The sequence below is a fragment of the Triturus cristatus genome, chromosome 8, assembly GCF_964204655.1.
Source record: "Triturus cristatus chromosome 8, aTriCri1.1, whole genome shotgun sequence".
Classification (NCBI taxonomy): domain Eukaryota; kingdom Metazoa; phylum Chordata; class Amphibia; order Caudata; family Salamandridae; genus Triturus; species Triturus cristatus.
In genome coordinates this window covers 1,479,982,197-1,480,005,058 of record NC_140591.1, presented here as the reverse complement: position 1 = coordinate 1,480,005,058, position 22,862 = coordinate 1,479,982,197, and the positions used below count along the sequence as shown (strand labels likewise).

The window sequence follows — 22,862 nt, the reverse complement described above, 5'->3', positions numbered from 1 at the left end:
GCTTTTTATTACCGTTTGAATGACTTCTTGGTGGATTCATAATTTTTCCTATGTGACTTTGGACAGAGATCAGCAGCAACAAAATTCTACGTTTAATTTACTTAGACAGGGTGGGAAATGTGATATGCTTTAATGTTATGCTGATATATTATGTTGCTTGATTGAAAATGTGCTGTATTTACACTAATATGCGTACTTAGTTTTTAAGTTATTTTATTTAATATTTTAATTTGGTTTTTTAATGCTAGTATTTTTTAGATCAGTGAGTTCTGTTTTTTAGTATTTATTCCGGTCCATGGAAGGCATGGCTTGGCAGTTCGGGCTGGACTGTTCCCATGAGGCACAGGGTCAGACTGATTTGCATATGGCCATGTCTGAACTGGGGTGGCAGAGTGGGCTAAAGAACGGTGATGGATCAAACCCAGATCTGTTGACTGGGTGTGAGCGTTTGATTGGTTCTGATGTTCCGTCCATCACCACCCCCTTTTGTACCGCTTTTAGTATTTATTCACTGAAATATATTAGTAAAAAACTTATTTTTGTGCTGTGTATATTGTACTTTCTGAGGCTTGTGTTTGGTTTTTTGTGTTTTATAGATTTGGCTATGACTTGGACGTATTCTAGTCCTTTGTTTGTAAGTATTTGTGCTTTGTAGCATGTTATACATTTATTTTTAGTTTGTTTACTTATTTTAGGGCACATTTTGGTAACTTATTATTCTGTTATTGGTAGCGTTGTTCTTTTTGTAAGGCTTCTAGTAATTTGTATAGGGTTGGTGGTTTATTTACTTTATTTGTTGATTAATAAAAATCATTACAATCAGCAATAAAACACAATAGTTTAAAGACCTTATTTGTTGCCGATAAAATATACAACTTTATACTGAAAAGCAGCAATGAATAAGGTGCATTTGTGCTAATGGCTTGAAGACAATTCCACAAACTATTTTTTTTTTTTAAAACCGTTTGTCGTAAATCTCAAATATGTTTATCCGATCACTAACAATTTAAAACCTTTTCAAACTTCATTTCGAAGTTATGTACAGAACTTTTAGAAGCAGATTATCATTTTAGCATTCGTCTTTAACAACACGTTCCTGTCTTAACATTCATTGTCAGTCTTGGTTAATAGTTTTTTTTCGGCAATATAAATTAACTTTACAAATTGTGGGATTAAGAGGGGCATATTCCCAGTGAGACTGATAATGGCGTGTCGACATGTTCTCACCCCAAGTTCATTAAAAATGGGTCTCAACGGAGTCTTCCGCTCTTCTAGCAGTTGGGGGCATGTAGTTACTATACGTGTTAAAGATTCATCATGGAAGCCACATAGCCTACAAATTTTTGTGGACCAGGTTTTTCTCATTTGGCGATTCTATCCTTTGTCGGGTATCTCCCAAACCGCAATAACATACATTTGTTCCTTAGAAATGGTTTTAAGTGAGTCATCAGGTATGATTGAGATTCTAATTTAATAAATGAGTTGATAACTGTCCAGGAGTGATTCTTTTTTTTGAGCGCATCCTTGTCCAGAAGACTCGATAAAAGAGTAACTGAATGATTTATTGTTTGTTTAAAAACTGCTTTGCTCCTAACTTCTTCTTTGAAGGATGGGCACTTATAATTGTGTAAACTCTCACTTAAATAGGCTCTCCAACTCCTAGCATGCTCATACCTCGGTATCTCCTGCCAGCATTGGTTTGCAAAGGTACCCAGTTCTGAGCGAAACAGAATACAGCATTTTTAAAAAGGCACATTGCCGTACCAGAGTTTGCCTTTTCAGACCAAATTCTAATCTGACATTAGCGTGTCCTACATGCCTAGGGATCCCAAAGACTGATTTGAAGACCTTTATTTGTAGGTCATCAAGAATTTTAGCATCTTTACCACGAAAAATCATTGAGCCGTAAGCCAGAGAGGGAATCAGCTTTGCTTTCATAACCTTCAATAAATGTTCATGGTTTGTACATGACAACTTGTTCCTCCGCTTTCTAAAAGCAAAGGACAAGGCTGTTGCCTTTCCTTTGACGTTACTGAATTGCTGTCTAAAGTGTTGGTTGGGTTCTGCCTAGTGTGGCTTGAAAGGTATTATGCCAGCCTGTGTTTGTTTTTGCTTCCTTTGCCAAGGCACTGTCATAGACTTTCCACCCTGGTATCTAGTATTTTGGTTGGCATCTGTGGCTTGACCTATGCATTCTGCCAACCCATGTGTCCTTGAAGTAGTCCATTATGGATGTAAGTTTTCTTCATTATTTATCTCAAAGGCAAATTGGCTCTTGGTGGCGTATTCGACATTTAGTGCAGATTTCTGTAGGTAACGCCATATACTTTGATCAGCAGCGTGACGTCCCGGAAAAGAGGCTGGGCGGCCGTCGACGGGAGGGGCGTTTGTCAAACTCCTCTATGCTGCGCATTTGAGACGAAGTAATAAGGTGGCGGAAGGCTGGAGAAACTCACCTGAGCACGCTACAGCTCCTGACACTCAAGTTCCTTGTGCCTGCCGCGTCTCCCGCCGTCGCCTGCTGTGGTGGCCGCTGTGTGGGGGGAGCGCACACTAAAAACTACATTTCCCGGGATCCTTTGGGGCCGGAAACACGACGCCAGCGCGCCCGGAGGCGCTACTTAACGCTCCTTGACCCCCGCGTCGCGGGTGGCGCCGGGAGAAGCCCGGGACAAGGGCGGGACCGTCTGTGGCCGTCCGGGGCCGGAGGAGGCCGGGCCGGGCCCAGAATCTTGATTTTTACAGACTTGTAAGTAACCAGTTCCACTGTCATACACCTGTCCTGCTAGTTGTCGCATTTGTCATCACTGATGTCGAAGTCCAGGTCATCTAACCTATCCGGCACAGGGGAAAAGAGGACCATGGATAACTATCTCGTCAAAGTCGTAAACAAGATCAACAAAGACAGGAGACTTTCTTTGTGTAGACCGAGCCCTGAAGTATCTCCAGCAGACATATTAGCCCCTAATACTAAAACATCTCTTCCTGAAAGTTGTAGCGCTAATACTGACACTGCAGACGTGAACGTCGATGTACCCCATGATCTGGTTAATGCTGAAAGTATGGATGAACTTATTTCCCTAAATGACTCAACCTCCTCACAGATTGCAGTACCCTGTTTAAAGATCACCCCAACTCCTTCTCCCATGCAGAGAAGAGTGCGGTCGTGCAGGAAAGCCCCAGTGAAGAGGGTGGTAACTCGTAAGTCAAAAAAGCAAGGCCCACCTCAATCGAGCAGGGGGGTTACACCAGACTCATTAAAAGAAACACTAGGGTCTAATGATAAAGCCGAGGGGGTTTTTCTTCATACAGCCTCAATAGGACACTTGGTATCAATCTTAGAGTCCAAACTGGAGGCTTTAATTAGCCCCTTGTTGGCGAAGTTAGATTCAGTTTCTTCAGAAGTAGACAGATTGAAAGGTCTTCTGGATTATTATTTAACTCGACCTTCCTCTCTGACAACCCACCAACCGGCCCTATCGGCCCCCGTGGTCCATAGTCTAACGGATTGTGTCCTGGGCCCCATTTTGCACCAGTCTGGTACTTACAGCAAGGGAGTTTCCAGGGCCCCGGGGGATAGTAGCCAGTTATGTCGGCCTACAAACGCCTCATCTATTACGTTACCAGTACATCCATCTTCTACTATAGCCAATTCTTCAGGTAAATCACATTTAGTACACACACGCCCACAGAATATTCAGAAGTCTGTAGCCGAGGGAGATGTCTTTGGGCCTACTAAATACAAGAGAAACCATATTGTTAACCTCCCACCACAGTGTGCACCTTACACAGTGGTATTGATTAATGTCCCTGAGGTTGACTCTTGTATGTCTAACTCCAGGCAGGAAACCCATGACTCTCTAAAAAATAAATCACTTGCCTGGCTTAACAAAAACTGTAGCTTTCCGCTGGCATTTTCTAACGATATACTATCCACTCGCAGAGTTGGCTGGATAGGGGATGGCAGGAAAACTACAAGAGGGGACTGTATTATAGTTAATTTTAAATATCCACAACATGTGGCTACCGTCCTCCTAAGAGCTGCCTCCTTACCCAACCAGGTTAATTCAGTCTCTGTTAGACCTCTAGGTTATTTTTACAGTCATTTGAATTGTACACAACAGCGACGGCCCCAAAGTACGAGCATTACGATTTTGGTTTAACTAGGGGGGGGGGGGGGGGTTGGTTGTCCTCCTAACATGCCACCGAGAGCCCCGATGTATTCTAATGGTGGGGATACTCACGGAAACCAGCCACCTAGCGGGCAGAGGGATTATACTCTCCCCCTTTCTAACCGATATTCTGCCTTGTCCTCATTGGAGGAAAACGACTGACTGTTTGATATTACCAGGAAGCCGTACGACAAACAAGTTGTCTGTGAATTGCCTAGAAAAGCAGTGACTGTTCTCTTGCCCTCTTTACCTGAATCTAATAAAGCGGAAGTGGATAGGGTGAGCGCAGGAGCCCAACGGACTCCGATTATAACCTTGCCCTCTATCACAGATTCCCTTTTAAATCCAGATTCCTCCCCTGTAGACTCACTAAACGATTGTATAGTGGTTAACTGCGACCCTAATACAGGTTACCGTGTTGTTACGTGGAATATTGCAGGTTTGAACAGAAAATTGGACTCCCCTTTCTGGAGGGTTTTATTAATATAGGGTATGACCTAATATGCCTCCAGGAAACTTGGTGCGAAGAACCCATTTTTATTGAGGGCTACTCAGCACACAGTTTGAATGCAGTGAGTTCGACTGCCGGAAGAGCTAAAGGTGGCCTTTTGCTTTTAATATCAACTAAACTCCTGCAAAATTAAAAGTTGCGTTTGAGTGGATGTCTATTCTCAGGTACTATGTCTAGAGTTTGACAAAGGTAAAGATTTGTTGCTGATAAATTTTTATAATAATGTATTCACTGCTGACAGAGGTAAAATTCTGACCCAGTTAGAAAAGGAAATCGAGAGGACACAGGCAGTTTCAGGTCATCAGTCGATCATCCTTTGGTTGGGTGATTTTAATATAAGTCCCTGCCCATTTGCCACGAGTAATTTATGTGGATTAAGAAGGGAATGCGGAAATATGGAGGAAACCGATTGTTTATACTTCCCACATTGCGCTTATGGCACGGCCCTAAATATGATGCTAGCTAAGTTTGACCTGGATATGTTAAGTTGCACGAAAAATAGTGCTAACGAAAACTGTCCAACTTTTACTGGAAGAGGAGCCAATTCATACATTGACCACATTTTACTTTCTAATGATAGTGCATACTCTAACTTGTGTGTCAATGAGCAAATTTTAAGTGATCATAATAGTATCTCTTTATCGCTGCATTGTTGGGGTTACAAACAAACGGATGCCAAAAATTGTATCAGTCATATCGAGGCAGTAAGACCTAATGGGTTTAGGATTAAATGGACAAAGGTTGTCCCACATAAATTGTTGGAGGAGGTTTTAAGAAAATGCAACATGGAGGTAAATTATTGTCTTGGCGATGAGGTACACTCGCATGTTGTACTTAATCACCTATGGACAATTAAACAATCGACAACCTACTTACAAAAACATATAGGGGGGAAAAAAGAAATTAACACGGGATGGTTTGACAAAAGCTGCACTCAGGCTCTCCATGCTTTAAAACGCGCTTTGAGCTCTAAACCTCGAAACTCCACAATAATTAAAAATTGTCGCGTTGTTTATAAAACATCACTTATTAAGAGGAAAAGAGCGCTACAAGAGGAGGCCTGGAACAATCTCAGCCTTGCGGCAGATACAAATGATAGTAAACTATACTGGGATACCATAAATAGTCCCTTTTTGAAAAATGATATTGTGCCTGAAATAACCTCTCATGTTGACTGTAAATCGTGGATGCATCATTTTTTAAATATTTTTAACCCGGATAGGTTAATTTTAGATTCCCCTCAGGATAATGAGTTTACTTGGCCAAGATTACCTCTGGCTATTAGTCTGGACGAGGTCTACGAGGGTTTAAGTAACAGCAAAGGTGGTAAGGCACCTGGCCCGGATGGGGTCCCGCTGGATTTATATAAATCCGAGTTACACCTGTGGGCCCCCATTCTGACCAGATTCTTTAATGCAACAGTGGAGGGACAGATGCCAATTTCTTGGGGCCAGTCTATAATAATTCCCGTTTTTAAGAAAGGCTCCAAGTCCGAGGCAAGTAACTATCGTCCCATTTCCCTACTAGACGCATCTATAAAAATTATGAGTAGAATAATTTTAAATAGACTTGAGACTTGGGCCAAGGATAATTCGATAATTTCAAAGGCACAATACGGATTTAGGAAAGGTCTGGGGACGTTGGAGCAGTGTGTTAATCTAGACCTCCTTATACATAAATATACTGTTGCAAAGGATGGTAATCTGTTCCTCTGTTTCGCAGACCTGAGTAGTGCCTTTGATCTTGTAGACCACAATATCCTATGGGACACCCTGTTAGAACTCGGTGCCCCTAAAGAGTGTGTATACTTTTTGGCACGGCTATACTCCGGACTCTCATGTAAAGTACGTTATGGTCCTATGGGAGAATGTACGCCCTTTTTAAAAGTTGCAATAGGAATTCGTCAGGGGTCCGTCTTGGCTCCGTTTTTATTTTCCTTATTTATTAATCAAATTGATTCGATTTTAAGCAAATTGCCTTCAGATGCCCCTTTGATTGACGGAAGTGTTACCCCAATTTTATTATACGCAGATGATGCTGTTCTTTTATCACGAACACAGAATGGTTTACAACGTCTTATAGATAGATTTGTGCTATTTATCAAACACAGGAAACTGGTAGTCAATAAAACCAAGACTTTTGCTATGACCTGCGGAAAGAAGGTGAAATCTAAATCTACCTTGTTTATTGATAAAGTTAAGATACAATCGGTCAACAGTTTCTGTTATTTGGGGATATCATTTTCTGGAGATGGGAATTGGACTATGAGGACGAGAACGTGAGATTAAAGATGAATAGAAACACCAGTAGTATTTTTAGATTTGCGGCTAAATTAGGGCAAAGGAGAATGAAAGATATGTTGGCTATTTACAAAGCCAGGTGTATTTCATCCGCCTTGTACGGGGCAGGTGTATGGGGCCACCATCCTGTTAACAGTTTACAGAATGATGAAAACAAGTTTTTGAAGAAATTGTTATGTGCCCCCCCCTCAGTTCCTAATTTGCTAACTCATATGGAAGCCGGTATCGACTTTATTATGGACCTAGCTGCATTACGCCCATTATTACTTTGGCGCTCCATTTGGTCCAAAACAGAGACAATATTTACACAAACAATTATCAAAGACTGTTTGAACCTTGATAACTTGTCACGCATACCATGACTGAGCTATATTTACTACTGGTTTAATCTTCTGTTTGATTGTATTATTCGTCTGAACCCAGAAGCAGCTGCACTGATACCAAAGAAAGATATAAAATTGAGGTTTCTAGCATATAAGAATGCGGCTAGAGAGAGTCAGTCTAGTAATTTAATAACCGTTGCTTCTTACCTTGATTTGAATCTAAGGAGAGGTTTTCAGACATATCTTGCGTTTGTGACTTATAACTCCCACAGATTTGTCCTAACCCGCCTAAGGCTAGGGATTGTGCATCATTTAGTCTCATTTCCGGATATGAAGATCAAATCCAATATGCTGTGTCCTTGTGATAATATTTCAAAACAAAGCTGCTGTCACTTTTTATTGTTCTGTACATTTTATTGTTATTTTAGGAAGTTTTATCTTAAACCTATCCTTTTAAAATCGAAGATTCGGTCCACTAAATCAGCAATGAAGTTTTTAACAACTCTGGAAAGTCCTGATACCTGTTTTTTTTGTGGAATCATATGTGCTAAAATGCATAAATATAAGGAAGTCTATAGTCTGTTCTGATTAGTTTTACCATTTTATGTACTTTGCACATTTAGGTATCGCTCAGACTTTTATATGCACTTTTAAAGTCCGAGACGATTCTGGATGAACATTGTATTTTTGTTATTGCTACTATACATAGCATCTTTTGCACATCTGCACGCATTAGACACTTTATATGGAATCTGTACTTTGTTAAATATATATTGTATATGTTTTGTTAGTAAATTCCGAAGTCTAATTCTGAACTGTTCAAGGAAGCACAATGCACTTTAATAATGTTTTTTTATATATTGTTTTCTGTAACGTTCAGTGTACAAGACACTCTAGCTTGCTATGTACTTTATGTGTTTCGTTCTGCTTATATGGTTGTATTTTACATACCGAATAAAGCTTTTTGAACTTGATTAGAATGGTAATGACATCCTTGTATGGTTGAGTGGGGGGTATCTTTTTAGGATAGATTGAATCACAGCTTGTTTAAGGTCCGGTATAGTTTTTAGGGGTTAGTTTGTTTGATTTGGTTGAGGAGTTCAATGCAAGTATTGCCTTTATTAGCAAGTAGAGCATAAACAAAAGGAATTTTAATGTGTTGAAATTCACCATGAATGGTGTATAGTTGATGGTATGGTTTGGGACACAATGTACCATCTGTCATCCATGTTTGACATAGTGACCGTTACAGTAAGTTGTCAGAGGAAGAGAAGACTAGAATTCTTTGTCATTATTTTTATTATCATATAGGAAGGGTTCCTCTTAATTGGTTCATGTTAGGTTTGTTGGTATGTCTAACTCCTGTAGGTTATTGGAGCAGATGGGGTGCCACTGGTGACCCTTATAGTGCGTGTTATCAAGCACTTTTAAGGTGGGTATTGATGGTAATTGGCCTGTTAGATGTTCAGGTACTTGGGGGTAGTATATTTTTAAGTATTCGTGTTGTGGGTTCTTGAGTATTCGAGCCTGCTTTTCTTAAATCTTCTAAAATTTCTCTCACTTCTGTTTGTTACTTTGAGGAGGTGATTATGCTCTTTAACATTAATAACTACAGTTTCTTTAGTAATTGCCCTCCCATGACATGCATTGGAATAATACTTTGTTCATTTCCAATTAATGTTTGGTTGAAGCATTTTCTTGGCTGTAGATATATCCCATGTAACACAATAATAGTTTTCCCTTCTGTGATGTTATAAATGTTGTGCCTTCTGTCATTGTTTCTTTAATTACGGTAATAATAAAACAAATTGGACATTTACTATGTTTTGTTTATGCATATGCAGTTAAATATACATTTCCTATTTCTTGTATAAACTTGTATGGTCTTCAGAGAAGTTTTGTCTTGTTGCACTCTTTTCTTTCAGGAAGCTTCTTCGTGTAACAGATTTTTGTTTCTGTTGGGAGAGAAAACGCAGTTTTATTTGTTGCATGTGATAAAGTTTGTGTTTGACGACGCTTGGGTGATTAGCACGTTTTGGCATTGCTCTTGCAGTTAGTTTAAAGTTATTTCAATATACTTTATTTTGTGGTGTTATAAGTTTAGTTTTTGTCGGTGCGTAGTAGGTTATGTTTAAAATCGCTTCAAAAATATAAACATTAAATAGTCTTAGACATAGTTTCTTAATTGTATATTTTTGCAAGTTACATTTTTTTTAAATTTTAAATATAATTAATACTTGGAGATGTAATGGTAAAGTTGTATATTTTGTAGCCTTGTAGTTTGCAGGGAAAATTCAGCAGAGTTTCCTCCTCTTCAGATGTATATCATTTTGTGAGATTTGTTTCTTTAATTCATGTGGCTTTCATACTGTTTGTTAAATTATTTATGCTATTTTATTGGTTATAGTTGTGTATAGTTTAATAATATTGGTTGCTTTAGGGTTTTAATTTTTTGGGGCAGTTATATCCTCATTTGGGATTGCTAATTTAGGTTTTTAATTTGTACTTTGTATGAGTTTATTTTTATTTATTTGTATTTAGTTGAAGATTGATATTTATTAATATACTTATGTTTAAGTGTGTTTTAAATGTGTAATGCATATTTTAGAGGTAGTTTGTTATTAATTGTTATGTTTTTGGTGAATTTAAATAGTATTTTATGTATTTTAGTTATAATTTTTGGATAGGATTGGTTAAATGTGTTTTTAGTAATGTTTTCAGATTTGTGTTCGATATTTTTGACGCAGTAGGTTTGTCACGATATTTTTAACATTTTTGTTTTCGATATATGTAGATTTAGATATTTTCGTTTATTTGTGTTCAGTATAAGTGAATTTTCTAGTTATTTATAAGGAATCGATATTTTTGTTAACGGTATTACATTTTTGATAATTCTGTGAGTCGATATTTGTTGTCTCAATATTATGTCACTGACATCTTGGCTTGGGCACTTCAGATAATCTTTGGAGGATGCGCATTGTGTGCATCAGAAATTCAGAACCTGTCAAATCGTGCATTGGTTCCATGTACTCAAGAGTAATTCTAATTCCTAATCCTTAAAAGCAGATGAGCAGTACTAAATCTGGTTGACAATCATTATCTACTGAGAGAATTAATTCAAGTAATTTTAAACACTGCACAACTTTCTTGAAATTATATTAATAGGAAAGAAACCAAATTTCTTAGTAATATACCACAAGCAATTAAACCCCTATTTTATACAGAATGTATATGATGGTGTATATGATAGTCCATAAATTTGAATGACTAACGGGGTAATAAACATCTGGTCAGTGATAAGACAAAGTTGCAGAGAAGTTAAATTGTACTTATCTGAAAGGATCATCCAATAAGGGAATGAAGCTTTGAGATATGGACTTGTAGTTGCATTAAGAATTCCAAAATAGAGCTTATTGCTTTGTGATATTTTAACGTTTTTTTAAGCGCTGCATTGAAGCAGCAATAAAAGGTTATTGCATAATGATACCCTCTGGTCTTGTAATGAAATCAGTTACAATCTGGCTCTGTGCACTCTGCAGAAAGGCCACTGATTAGGATGAACATTTAGTCTGAACCCCTTTTCTGGACTCACTGGCAGGAATGTGAGAAATTCACATTGCAGTTGGTCTGAACGCCACAGCTCTCAATCAAAACCCCCTCACTACTTTAACTGACCGCTACATAAGAGCGACTCTTTATACACTACACACTTTACATGAGTAAGATGTTGCATATACAGCTACAGAAACACACCATCCTGGTAAAAACAAATACTCTTAGATGAATGCAAGAGTAAGTAAAACGTGAAATGTAAAAAGGTGCCACACCAATGTGTTATTGATGGCTGCAGATGTCGCTGGTGGTGGGGCACAAAGGGTAGAGAAGGCATTTACACCTCTGACACAGACCCTGCCAACCCCAGAAAGCGATGCCACCGAGCTTGTCTTCAAAATAAGCAGGGTGCTGGTCATGATGCCCTTGTAAATTATGCAGCTGGTTGTGAAGGTGGTGCGGATTGGCAAAGGGGAACCAATAGGGGTGATGTGATCAAATTTGTTTTGGCCATAGATGAGATTTGCTGCAACATGTAGGGTGATTGTGATGGCTGGCAGTGTGTAGTCTGGAAGCACATGGTGTAGTGCATTACCACCATCCAGATGCGAGAGTTTTAGAGCTTGAACAACAGTTCTGTATTTGCTTCCTGTGCGAAGTGGTTTGACATTCTTTAGAAGAGACAGCTGCCATCAAGCCATCTTTGATACTTCGGGTGTGTGTTCCTTTAGCGTGAGATTGGTGTCCAGTATGAATCCAAGTGAATTAGCATTGGATGAAAGTTGGGCTGGCAAGGTTAATCTCTTTGAGCCAGGTTTATGCTGTTATTTTTTGTTTTTGGCAAGCAACAGGAATTCTGTCTTGATTGGTTTGAGCTTCAGGTAGGTGTTGGACTTCCAAGTCTGGAGAATGTGCAGGCAGTGTTTGAGGCCATGGATGCCTGAAACAAAGGAAATTTTCAAGTAGGGTTGTGTATCTTCGACCTGTTGATGAATATTAATGCTGTTATATGGGAGTAGAACACCAAGCACAAAAGAACAATTGATGGACAGAATGCTGAACAATGTCAAACATTCACCCCAGTATAGAGATTAAGAGTCTAAATCCATAGTGTTTTTTTTTGCTCACCGTGCCATTAAACTTTGGATCCAGCCATATTCAAATAAGTCTTGAACCTGCTCCCCATGGGAACAGTCCAGCCCGAACTGCCAGGCCAGGTGCTCCCTAGACCAGAAACACCATCCTTGGACTGATTAAGGGGTATCGCCCCTCATCAGCCAGGCTATCTTGACTGCAGTGGCATGGGGAGCACGGGACCCACCTCTGGGCTTTCCCGATCAACTCAGACAATTGATGGACGGAATGCTGTTGATGAATCTTAATGCTGTTATCTGCACCGCACCACGTAGTTTCAAGATGGCAGGAGATAGTATGGAGATCTGTGGTTGGTGCTTTATATGGTACAGTTTGTGAAAATTATTTTCAGTACTGTTACTAAATATTCAAAACAAAGTTTTGTTTTTGTCCAACCATTGCATGCGAACTAACCCAAGTAGATGTGTGCACATTAGTTTACATTAAACAAGTTTAGCAGATTAATCTGTATGGCTACTCGTTTGGCTGTGAAAGCCATAGCTGTTCTTGTTTCCATTTATATTAAGTTATGGGAATCTTGCCTGCTTCTCTCTGCCTCCTAATAAATTAACTGAATTGTGAGGTGCAGGTGGAACCCAAAAAACAAACCCGGATCTCTCACTACAGCTCTCCTACCAGCCTTACCTTGTCCTTTGGACTTAATAGAGATGCATACGGAATTAGTGCACTTTTATGTGTAGCATGGTGGTGAAGAGAAAACAAGTATGTGCAGTTACAATTTCCATTCCTAACGAGCATGTGATGACTGTCGTGTCAGTAAGGGAATTTATCAGCAAAAGGCTTGTAATTTAGTTAAGGTTTAAATAATTTGTGACAAATCTTTTTTTAGGTCTCGCCTAGGCAGCGCTTGCGCTGTCTATTGGAGACATGCTGTATTCAGGATATGGCAAACACAAGGAGATGGTGGACGGAGCGCTGAAACTGGGGTGGCATGGTGAGCAAAAGAATGATGGATTTAACCCAGATCTCTTTACTTGGGGTGAATGTTTTGATTTTTTTCTGCATTCCATCCATCAATTGTCTTTTGCTTTCTTGCCCTAAATGCGCCCAGTATGCCCAGACGTTGGTCCCGGGCTCACTGTGCCACTGGATTCAAGCTATCCTGGCTGATGAGGGTTGAAACCCCGAAACTGGTCCTAGGATGCTTGTTTCTGGTCCAGGGAGGACCTGGCTTGGTAGTTCGAGCTGGACTGTTTCCATGAGGCACGTGGTTGAGACTGATTTGCATATGGCCAGGTCTAAACTGGGGTGGCATGGTGAGCAATGGAATGATGGATTTAACAATTTGACTGGGGTGAATGTTTTGATTTATCCTGCATTCCGTCCATCAATTGCGTGTCTTGTATTCAGGATATTGGCATAAAACTCCGCTCACTTTCCGCCCATCTGTTTAATTTGCCCATGCCCTTTGTAAATGGGGGCTTTTCATTGGTTAATAGGCTTAGTACCGCCTTGTCTCTACTTGTAACCTCCCATGAGGACAACCCCTGTTACATGTGTTGTTACTCCCAAGATTTTAATTACAGCTTCTGCACACTATTTTCGTATAAGGCTTCAGGCAGGGCAAACGCTTGGTCCTAAGTAAGGCTTGCAGTGGTTACTTTACTCACTAGAACATCTCGCATTTATATGAGACCTTCTATAAATTTCCCTTCCTCAACTCCACACAGTACAACCTAATCGGGAATTAATAAAAATAATTATTTTGCCACATTTCAAAGCTAATGATTGTATATATGGACATAGCTATTTGAATGCACTTGTGGTATTGTCTTGCATGCAATGCATTATTGTAGGGTGGATTTACTAGATCTTCTGCAAGGTGCACCCTGCAACATGGCTAAGTAAAAAACATTGGCATTTATAATGCCAATAACTACAACTTTACAGGGTGCCATACCATATGTGGCCGAAAGAGGTCCTAAGGGACCTCTTTCGGCCACATATGGTACGGCACCCTGCAACATGGCTTGGTAAAACACATTGCCATTTATAATGCCAATAACTCCAAATCCAAGAAATGCGAGACCGATTGCTTTGCAAATATAATACCTCCACTGCAAATAAAAAAACGAAAGTAAAAAACATTGTTATTTTTAACGCAAACAGCTCTAACTTCAACAAATGCGAGCCATATTGCATTGGAAATGCTTGTTATAAATTGGTGCTGAGGGATCAGATCGCCGCCTTGTTTTAGTGTTTAATCTGTGACTTAGTTGTGTGTGCGTACAATTGCAAGGTTCTCATTCAGGCAAATTGTCAGTTTCAAAACAGACCTTTGATGCGGCAAGATGTTAATTGCATTATCTGTACTGTTAATAAGATGCTAGAAGCCGAGGCTCGTGGAACTCAGTCTAACAATACAACATAATGTAATCTAAATTAAAGGGACAATGGCTAGAGACCAATCGTCAATTAAAAACATATACCATTACCGAAGTTGATTCTGTATTTGTAGAATTGTTCTAAGCACAAATGTCTTTTCTCTTTTGTTGATGCAAGTTACCATATTTTTTTTGAATTTTGTTTACAGGCAACGATAGGCATTGACTTTTTATCGAAGACCATGTACCTGGAGGACCGAACAGTGAGTAATAGTTTGCTTTCATTTTCTTAATGTAGAGTATTATTCAGGTGACTGTTTCTAACTGAAGAGTTACTTTGGTAATAAATAGAGCACTTTATTTTACCCATGATTGTTACGTTCACCAGTAAGGAGTTCGCTTACAATCTATGTGGATATATATTAGAACGTGTACTTGAAATGTAGGCTCAGCTCAGACGATTATGAAAAAAAGTATTGCACAGATTTACGGCAAACCACAAAATGATTTCAGAACTTCATCCTCCTGCACATGTTGCTTTATATCTGTGTAGTGCTCTTTGCTCAGCTCTTGAGCAAGGACGTGTATGGGTTTTGAAGAAGAAACTAGTTTTGCATCGCCTGTAAATTTGTTCCTTCTTGACCTAACAGCTATGGCCTTAGTCCCTCTTCAGGGCTTACTCCCCTACTATGGAAATGTGCTTGCCGAAAATGCACTTGAGTAATTGAAGATACTGTTCCAATGTTGTCCACAGTTCCACTCCAAACACCCTTGGGCTGATCGCCATCAAGTCTGCAGCCTCTCTCTCTCCCTGGAACTCAATGATATCACGTGTTCAGCCTGCCTTACTTTTTGGTTCAAGAAGGCCCATTGGCAGCAACGGGAACGCAGGTGGGCCCATAAGAGACAGTATTAGGAACCAGACACCTGATATTTTTGGGGAGAAGGACATAGAGACCCAGCATGAGCAACAGCCTGGGCCATCAGAACCAGATATTACCCATTTGTTTCAAAGTCGAGACAGAGATCTACTCCGAGTCCGAGGAAGAAAAGTAGTAAGCACTCAGTCGTCTATAACACATTGACTGAGTGCCATGCCTTCTGGGGTTCACCTTGACCCAGCTTAGCCTCAAGCAGAGGACAAACATTCCAACAGTTAAGTCCTGGCAGCTCTGGTCTTCAGACACTCAGCCTAGGGTGACCACCTGGCAAGAAGACAAATAATGGACAGTGACAGTAAACATTCAGGGCAACTGGTCAAAATTCAGGACAAATTGTCATTTTTAGGAACACATCTGAGGGCGTTGCACAGTTCTAAAATAGACAGCTGAGAGAAGTAGAAGCCAAAGTATGTTTGTTCTTTAGTTTGTATTAGACATTGGAGTGTTGAGCAAACATTTGCAAATAGCATGGACAGAGTTAAAGATGAAAAAACGATGTTAAAAATGTTACTACTTCAATAAGGAGATTAAGCCATGAGTTCTTGATAAGTTGGTTTAATAAGTATATTAAACAGAAGAACAGCTCAGCCACCCACCTAGCTCTGTCCACCAGCTCCCTTCATCTGCTCCAGCATTCCTAGGACATTGCTGCATTCTAGAATATAGATATGCTAATGCACATTACCACACACTAGTAAACATACACTCCAAGTTGAATTTGACATCCTGCCTAAGTGGCAGATTTCCCAATTCTACCCCTGTACCATGAATGATGGTGCCAGAAGTTTCGCTCTGTTGCTGAACATAGACTTTGAGCTCACAGGCAGTAGCACTACGAAAGTGTGAAAAAGAGAGAGAAATTATGGTGAGAAAGGAGAGTGGTCTATAAGCTGAGAGGGAGAGACAGTTGGAATAGTGATAGTTAAGTGAGAGTAGAGGAAAGCAAGCGCCTGCCAGCCGAGAGAAAAAACTGATGGTGAAAAGGCAACTGGAGAAGGTGGAGCAGAGAAAAGAGCAAAAAAACAGACACCAATATGGGTAGGATGACAAAAGGCTGAAAAGAAAAAAGAAAAAAAAGATAGAAGCGGCATTTAAAAGGCTGGATAGGGACAACTGAGAGGAATCATCTGAAGGGAGAGAGGCAGGGACAACTGGCTAGGCAGGGGTGAGGAGGGAACACACAGAGAAAAGGGAATTGAGAGATGAGGTTGAATAGGGAGTGAATAGATTACGTGAAGGTTCACTTTGTAACTTGCATGTCTGACCTTTCAATCCCAATTCCAGTGCACCATATCTTTGGAACATATGGTGCTACTCTACTCTTTCGTGCAACGCAGCAACACCACTTCACTTAGTGTGCTGTGTTATGTAAAATGCTAGAAAATATAGCCCTCAAAGATTTGGCACAGTGGTCCAGACTTGAATTTGGTCTTGAACCTTGTACAGTGCCCCACTGCCTTTTGGTTAGGGTTGCGCTCCTGATACAACATATACATATATATGGGCAGAATATCACTGTTAAGAAAATGAATTTTTCACAAAGAAATTAGGGAGCAATCAATACAAGGTTCCAGCCCGGAGCATTTGTCTGTCCGGTTACAATGTGGCACTAGCAGATTCAGGATTCAAGCATATTAATCGTGTTATGTAAGCATTTCTACTTGTGCTCTTTCTTCCTCCATTAACTGGAAATGTTGGAATAAAATCTTTAAGGAAATGTGGATTACAAAAAAATTGGATCTCAACCGCTCATAGACTATGCTTTCCTATCAGCTGCCCCACAATTCTCTGCTTTTACCTCCGTGCGTGGGGCACTGCACAGGCTGTAGGAATGATAGCTATACCCCTGACGGGGCTCGTTCTAGTGCTGGTGCCAGATGGTGTGAACTTGTTGTGCACCCCACACCCCAGGACCTCCTCCAAGGATTCAATCAGGACCACCTTCCATTGGTGCCCCTCATCTCTACATAGGCCTGCTCTCTTGTGTAGTTAATTTTGTTTATACTGATGGTCATTCCAGTTGTGTAGGGTAGGGTGTTGGAGTGCGTTATATCACACCCCCATTATACAGACAGAATGGCTTGTATGTGTGTAAGCCAGTGTATAGGAAATGTTTCTTGAGAGCAGGGCTACTAGAATTATTCACTTGTCCGGCTATAGCGATTTTTTTTTTTTTCATATTCATAGATTTGTCACATAATCCATCATCTGACGCATGTTCTGCAGTTTTGAGCTCAAATGGTTCTACAGTTACTAAAAACACAGCAACACAGGTTTCTGTGCAGTAGAAGGCCCTTTGCGAAGGGTGACCGAGTCCCCTTTCTGTTGCTTATTGCAATATTTGGGTATTAAACTGGTAATAATAAGTTGCAACCTATGCCCTGACAGTGTTAACAAGTTTAAAAATGTCAAAATAAAGTAATACTATTACAAAATGTGCCGCATTACTCCACCAAATTTGCCTTATTACTGGACAATTTACTCCACCCTGCCGCATACTTTGGCCCTCACTGGACGCATGTTTCCAGTGGTATGTGTTAAAGACAATGAGACTACAACCGGTAGGAGTTGCATGTTATCCATGCTGGCAGGCATTATACAGACTGCTTAGTCTGGAAAAATATAAACTCGGGGTTTAAAACATGAAGTGATTAGGGTTGTGTTTACTAATACATAATTATTATACAAAGGAGCCCTATTTATCAACCTTAAATAATGAAAGATTAGAGAAAAACAATGAAGCTGTAAAACTGTGCTTTGCAGTTTCCATGCTGCTATTTGATTTTGGTTCATAGCTCACTGAGATATATTAGGATTGTATCTTCATTAACAAAAGGGCCCCTATGAAAAAAACAGTAACCCATTGAGCTGCCGACATTAAAAAAAACAATTATTTGATTTGTATGTTACACATTGTGCTTTGGTGTAGGCGCACTATCTCTCTGCGCTACTTTATGATGTGCCGCAACTCAGATCTGAACTCTGTGACTTTAACCCTGTAAGGAGTGTCAAAATACAATCCCTTACTTCATCACTAGCCTTCAATGCCAAAAGACATCTCATCGTCAAGTTTGAATTGTGCAAATGACTGTTTCTTTCAGAGTTGTGTGGATCTTTTGATCTGGGTCCTGGATCTTTTCGACACTACCAGATTTGACACTGGTCACGGATGCTACACAAATAGGATGGAAAGCCTTTTTGGACACATTCACCGTTCAAGGCAAGTACATCTCCAGGAACACTTGCTTCCTATCAAGCTAGGTCGAGAGCAGTGTGGCTTCTTCTAGCATTCAAGGCAATTATTCAAGGCTAAACTGCCTCGGTTCAAACAGTCAACACTCCTGAAAGTTTGTGTTCTGGGAACTGGGATAATATTATTCACCTCCTCTCCCGAGAAACCTAGCAACTCCAGTTTTGGGCAGCACTTTACAGCTCTTGGAAGGAGGCCTTCCAGCTAGTAGACATGACCTTGCCGGCTGGAGTTTTGTATCCTTGCAGAAAGACATTAGCATGATTGTATGGCAGAGTGATTCAAGATGTGGGAGTCTTTCTTACCAATATCTTTTTGACACAATCTTTGCTTTCAAGGCTTTAAAGACATTTGTACAAGCTTTCCACCTCCAACCTGTATACAAATTTTTAGAAATTTCAAGATGTCAAGGTGCATGAGCCTCTAGCCTGGACACATCAATGATTTCAGCTTGCATCATTGGCGCCTCCTGAGATGTGGCAATGCAGATAATCTTCTGACTCAGTGGTGCACTGGTTTATCGTCTGTGGAGGACTGGATCAGATGTTACTGCTCTCTTCAGTCCTATCACTGTAGTAGGAATTTTGAATGTTTGTTTACTGCCTGCAAGTTTTTGTGCTTTGCAGACTAAAGGCTAATGCCATTTATTACAAGAACCTTTTTTGAGGACGTAGCCTTTAAAATTACCATCTTCACTTCTGTCCATAGTTGTCATACTAATTGCAGCCTAAGAAGGCAGAGACCTACAGCGTAAGGAAAGGCACAAAGCTGTAACATGCATTAATGTCTTCTGTAGTTTGTTGCGGTGACAGTTTTATTATTCTCCAGTATTTAGGGTGTCTTTCATAGATTCACATGCCTGAATCATTCCCCGTCGTCGGAGAAGGAGTCCCACGGTACATAAAAAAGCAATAATTATGCATTTAATAACCAAAAAACCTTGGTAACATGAAACTGTGAAGTAAAGTAGCCTAAGCTACAAGGAAAAAACTTCCACACCTATGACTATCACACTCATTATGTACAGTCCAAACTGCAGCCAATCAGGCGACAGCACCCACCAGAATGTTCTCCTCAGAGGCTCAGATTTTCTGCCGCACGTCGTGTAAAGGGAGCCTCCCTGAGCTCTACGTCAGTACGTCAGTTTTGTTTCTGGATTTTTGCTTATCTTCATGATGTCAACTTCTAAGAGGTCTCTCTTTAGGCCTTGTGAATCTTGAGGGAAGCTCCGGCTATCCTCTGAAGACCCCCCCCCCCCCCCTCTGGGTCTATATCCTCTAGAAAGAGGATGGCTGAAGAAGACTTATCTCCTGGGGCAAAGGTGTTTATAAAAGTTCAGCCTGCTAAAGGCTCTGGTTTGCCTTCTACTTCTTCAAAAAAGGCTTCTCCACCTTCAAGTCTAAGCCTGCTACGCCCCCGAGAAAGACAGGAAAGTCTCTGACATCTAAAAGACTTTCTGACAAGGAATTACCTCAGCAGAAAATGCCGTCGACTGCGTATTCGACGGCTCCTTAGTCGACGATTATCGTCGTCGACGCTACATCTACGTCGACGGTTACATTCTCGTCTCAGAGACCGAAGATGATCATGACATCGGCTTCGTCTCCGTCGACGCTGGTCTCCGTGACTGTTAGACCAATCTCGTTGACGAAGGAGATTACATCTCTCGTCCGCGCTCCGTCCACGTTAAGGACAAAAGATCTCGTCATCGACTGCTGCGTCGACAGCCATCTCGTCGACTAAGACTGCCACGTCGTCGACGGCTGCCTCGTTGTCGACGGCTGCTTCGTCGACGAAGACTGATTAGTCGTCGACAAATTGCCTCGTCGACGAAGATTGCCTCGTCGTCAAACAGCTTCCTCATAGACACTCACTTTTTTGGCGCCACCACCATTGTCGATGACCCGGTCGACGGCACACTCGTCGACGCCTCTTTTGTCTTCCTGTACGGATTTACAGGTTTGGTCTGCAACATCGGCTACTGCTTCATCCGCCCTGCCTTCAACGGCAGCTTCTCTACTACAACGTCGTGTGTCCTCATTGGAAGCCCTGTCACCATTGAAGCTGCCTGAACAATTTTTAGATTCTGAGGAGGAAGAAGAGGAAGACTAATCTGGAGAGGATGATAGATTCCTCACTGCTAGGAAGCCATCAGAACTGTTTTATAAAATACCAGGATGACGACCAGGAGGAAGAACCATGTCCTGAGCCTCAAGCTCCAACTCCTGTAACAGTTCCCTCAGCACAAATGCCTTTGGAATTGCTTAACAATTTCCAATATATGTTGCAGGACAATTATCGTCGTTTTCCTCCATCGGAATCGTCGGAGTCTTTTCCATCCACGCCTATGCCAAGGGTTCCTATAACCTCTTTACAATCACCCAAACCACCTTCTCCACTGCCATCTCGTCATTACCATGATGCAAATACAACAGATGATGACAGGGAAGAGGGAGAGGTGGATGACCATTCAGTGCTGTCGGAGTGGGACGAATACCAAATCCAAACTCCGTCACCGTCAGCTCCGGCCCCCGTGGACTCTCCTCCGGTGGATATCGGAAGTTTTCATCTCCTTATGGAGAGGGCAACTAAGATTTCTCATCCCTATGGAGGCAAAGAAAGATGACTGCTTTCTTTAAGATTTTAAGGACCAACCGCGAAAGCAGATCAGGACAATTCCCATAATAGATTTTATCTGGAAGGAAGGATTCAAAATCATGGCGACACCAAATTCTCTACCAGCAGTCTTGCCTCGGTTTCACAAAAAATATAAGGCGCCAAGTGATTCACCGGCATGCCTCATTGGCCAGCCGAAAGCTGACTGTCTTCGCCCAAGCGGCGCAGAGACGGGCCAGGAACCCCTCTTCACCTATATCAGCTCTGCCTGACAGGGATGGCAGACGGTTGGATTCGATTGGAAAGAAGGTCTCCACTATGGCTGCGACGACGGTTCGGGCTGCAAATTCCGTAGCCATATTAGGGAGATACGATCGACAAATGTGGTCTGACATCTCCCCCTACATTAACATGCTGTCGGAGCCTTCCAAGTCCGAGGCCTTGAAGATTCTACAGGAGGGAGAATATACCTCTGCTGAAATCGACGCAGCCGTGGATGTGGCATCCACAGGATTTAGACAATTGGCGGGTGCAGCAGTATTGAGGAGACAAGGTTGGCTGAAATCAACATCTTTCTGCCAAGAGGTCCAAACTAAGATTATCGATATGCCATTCGATGGGGAGTCTCTGTTCGGGCAAAATGTTGATGAGGCCCTTCAGGCTATTAAAAAAGATACAGAGACGGCGAGGTCTCTTGGTAGCCTGCAATTTCGAAAGTCGTCCTTTCCTGGTGCCAAAGGACGTGGATCCTTCTCAAACAGGGGAGGGTATAATCAACAACGATCTTATCAAACCTCCCAAACTAATCAAAGGTTCCAAACCTACAGACAGCAATCTTATGGACAGCGAGGTAACTCCTATTCGCAGTCAAGAAGGAAGCAGTCCTTTCGTGGACGGGAGTCCAGTAAAAAACAATGAGGTCAGCCAACTGCCACCATCGCTGCTGTTGCCCCCTCAAAAATTGAAGGAAGAATATCCCACTTTTCCTCGAACTGGTCCAGAATTACTACAGACAAGTGGGTTTTGGATATAGTAGCCAGAGGCCATGCTCTGGAGTTCACAAAGATTCCCCTAAACTCTCCTCCCAAAGGGCCACCTCCTGCTCATCTCAAGGAGCTTTTTTCCCAAATAAATCTGATGATTCGGAAGGGAGCAATCGAAAAGGTCCCTCCGTTAAAGAGGAACAGGATTTTATTCGAGATTTTTCCTCATTCGAAAAAAGTCGGGAGAATGGCGCCCAATTGTCGACCTTCGCGCCCTCAACAAATACCTAAAGAAGTTATCCTTCCGAATGTTAACACTTCAAGAAATTCTACAATTGCTTTCGGCGGAGGATCACATGGCCACCCTCGACTTCCAAGACGCTTATTTTCATGTACCGATCCTACCCAGACACAGAAAATTTCTACGGTTCAGAGTGGCTGGCAGAGACTTTCAATTCAGAGACCTTCAATTTGGTCTTCGTTCAGCACCCCGGGTATTTACAAAGGTCATAGCGCCAGTGACTGCACACCTTCGTCTGCAGGACATTCAAATTTTCGCTTACTTAGACGACTGCCTTATCAAGGCGAATTCTTTTCAAGCCACAACCGCACATGTTCAGAAGTGTCTGCTACATTTCCAGTCTCTGGGTCTTTCAATAAATTTCGAAAAATCACATCTGACTCCATCACAGAAAAATACCTTTCTAGGAGCAACACTGGACACAAAACTGACTC

The 22,862-nt window shown here is 41.2% G+C and overlaps 1 protein-coding gene across 2 annotated transcripts in view; it reads left to right on the top strand.

Moving 5' to 3' along the window:
- RAB6A (RAB6A, member RAS oncogene family) overlaps window positions 1-22,862 on the top strand; it is a 358,201-nt gene that overhangs the window by 245,450 nt on the left and 89,889 nt on the right. For both annotated transcript variants that reach the window (XM_085623332.1, XM_085623333.1), the window contains exon 3: window positions 14,547-14,600. In XM_085623332.1, coding sequence (XP_085479458.1) covers window positions 14,547-14,600 — 54 coding nt within the window. The remainder of the gene's footprint in view (window positions 1-14,546; window positions 14,601-22,862) is intronic.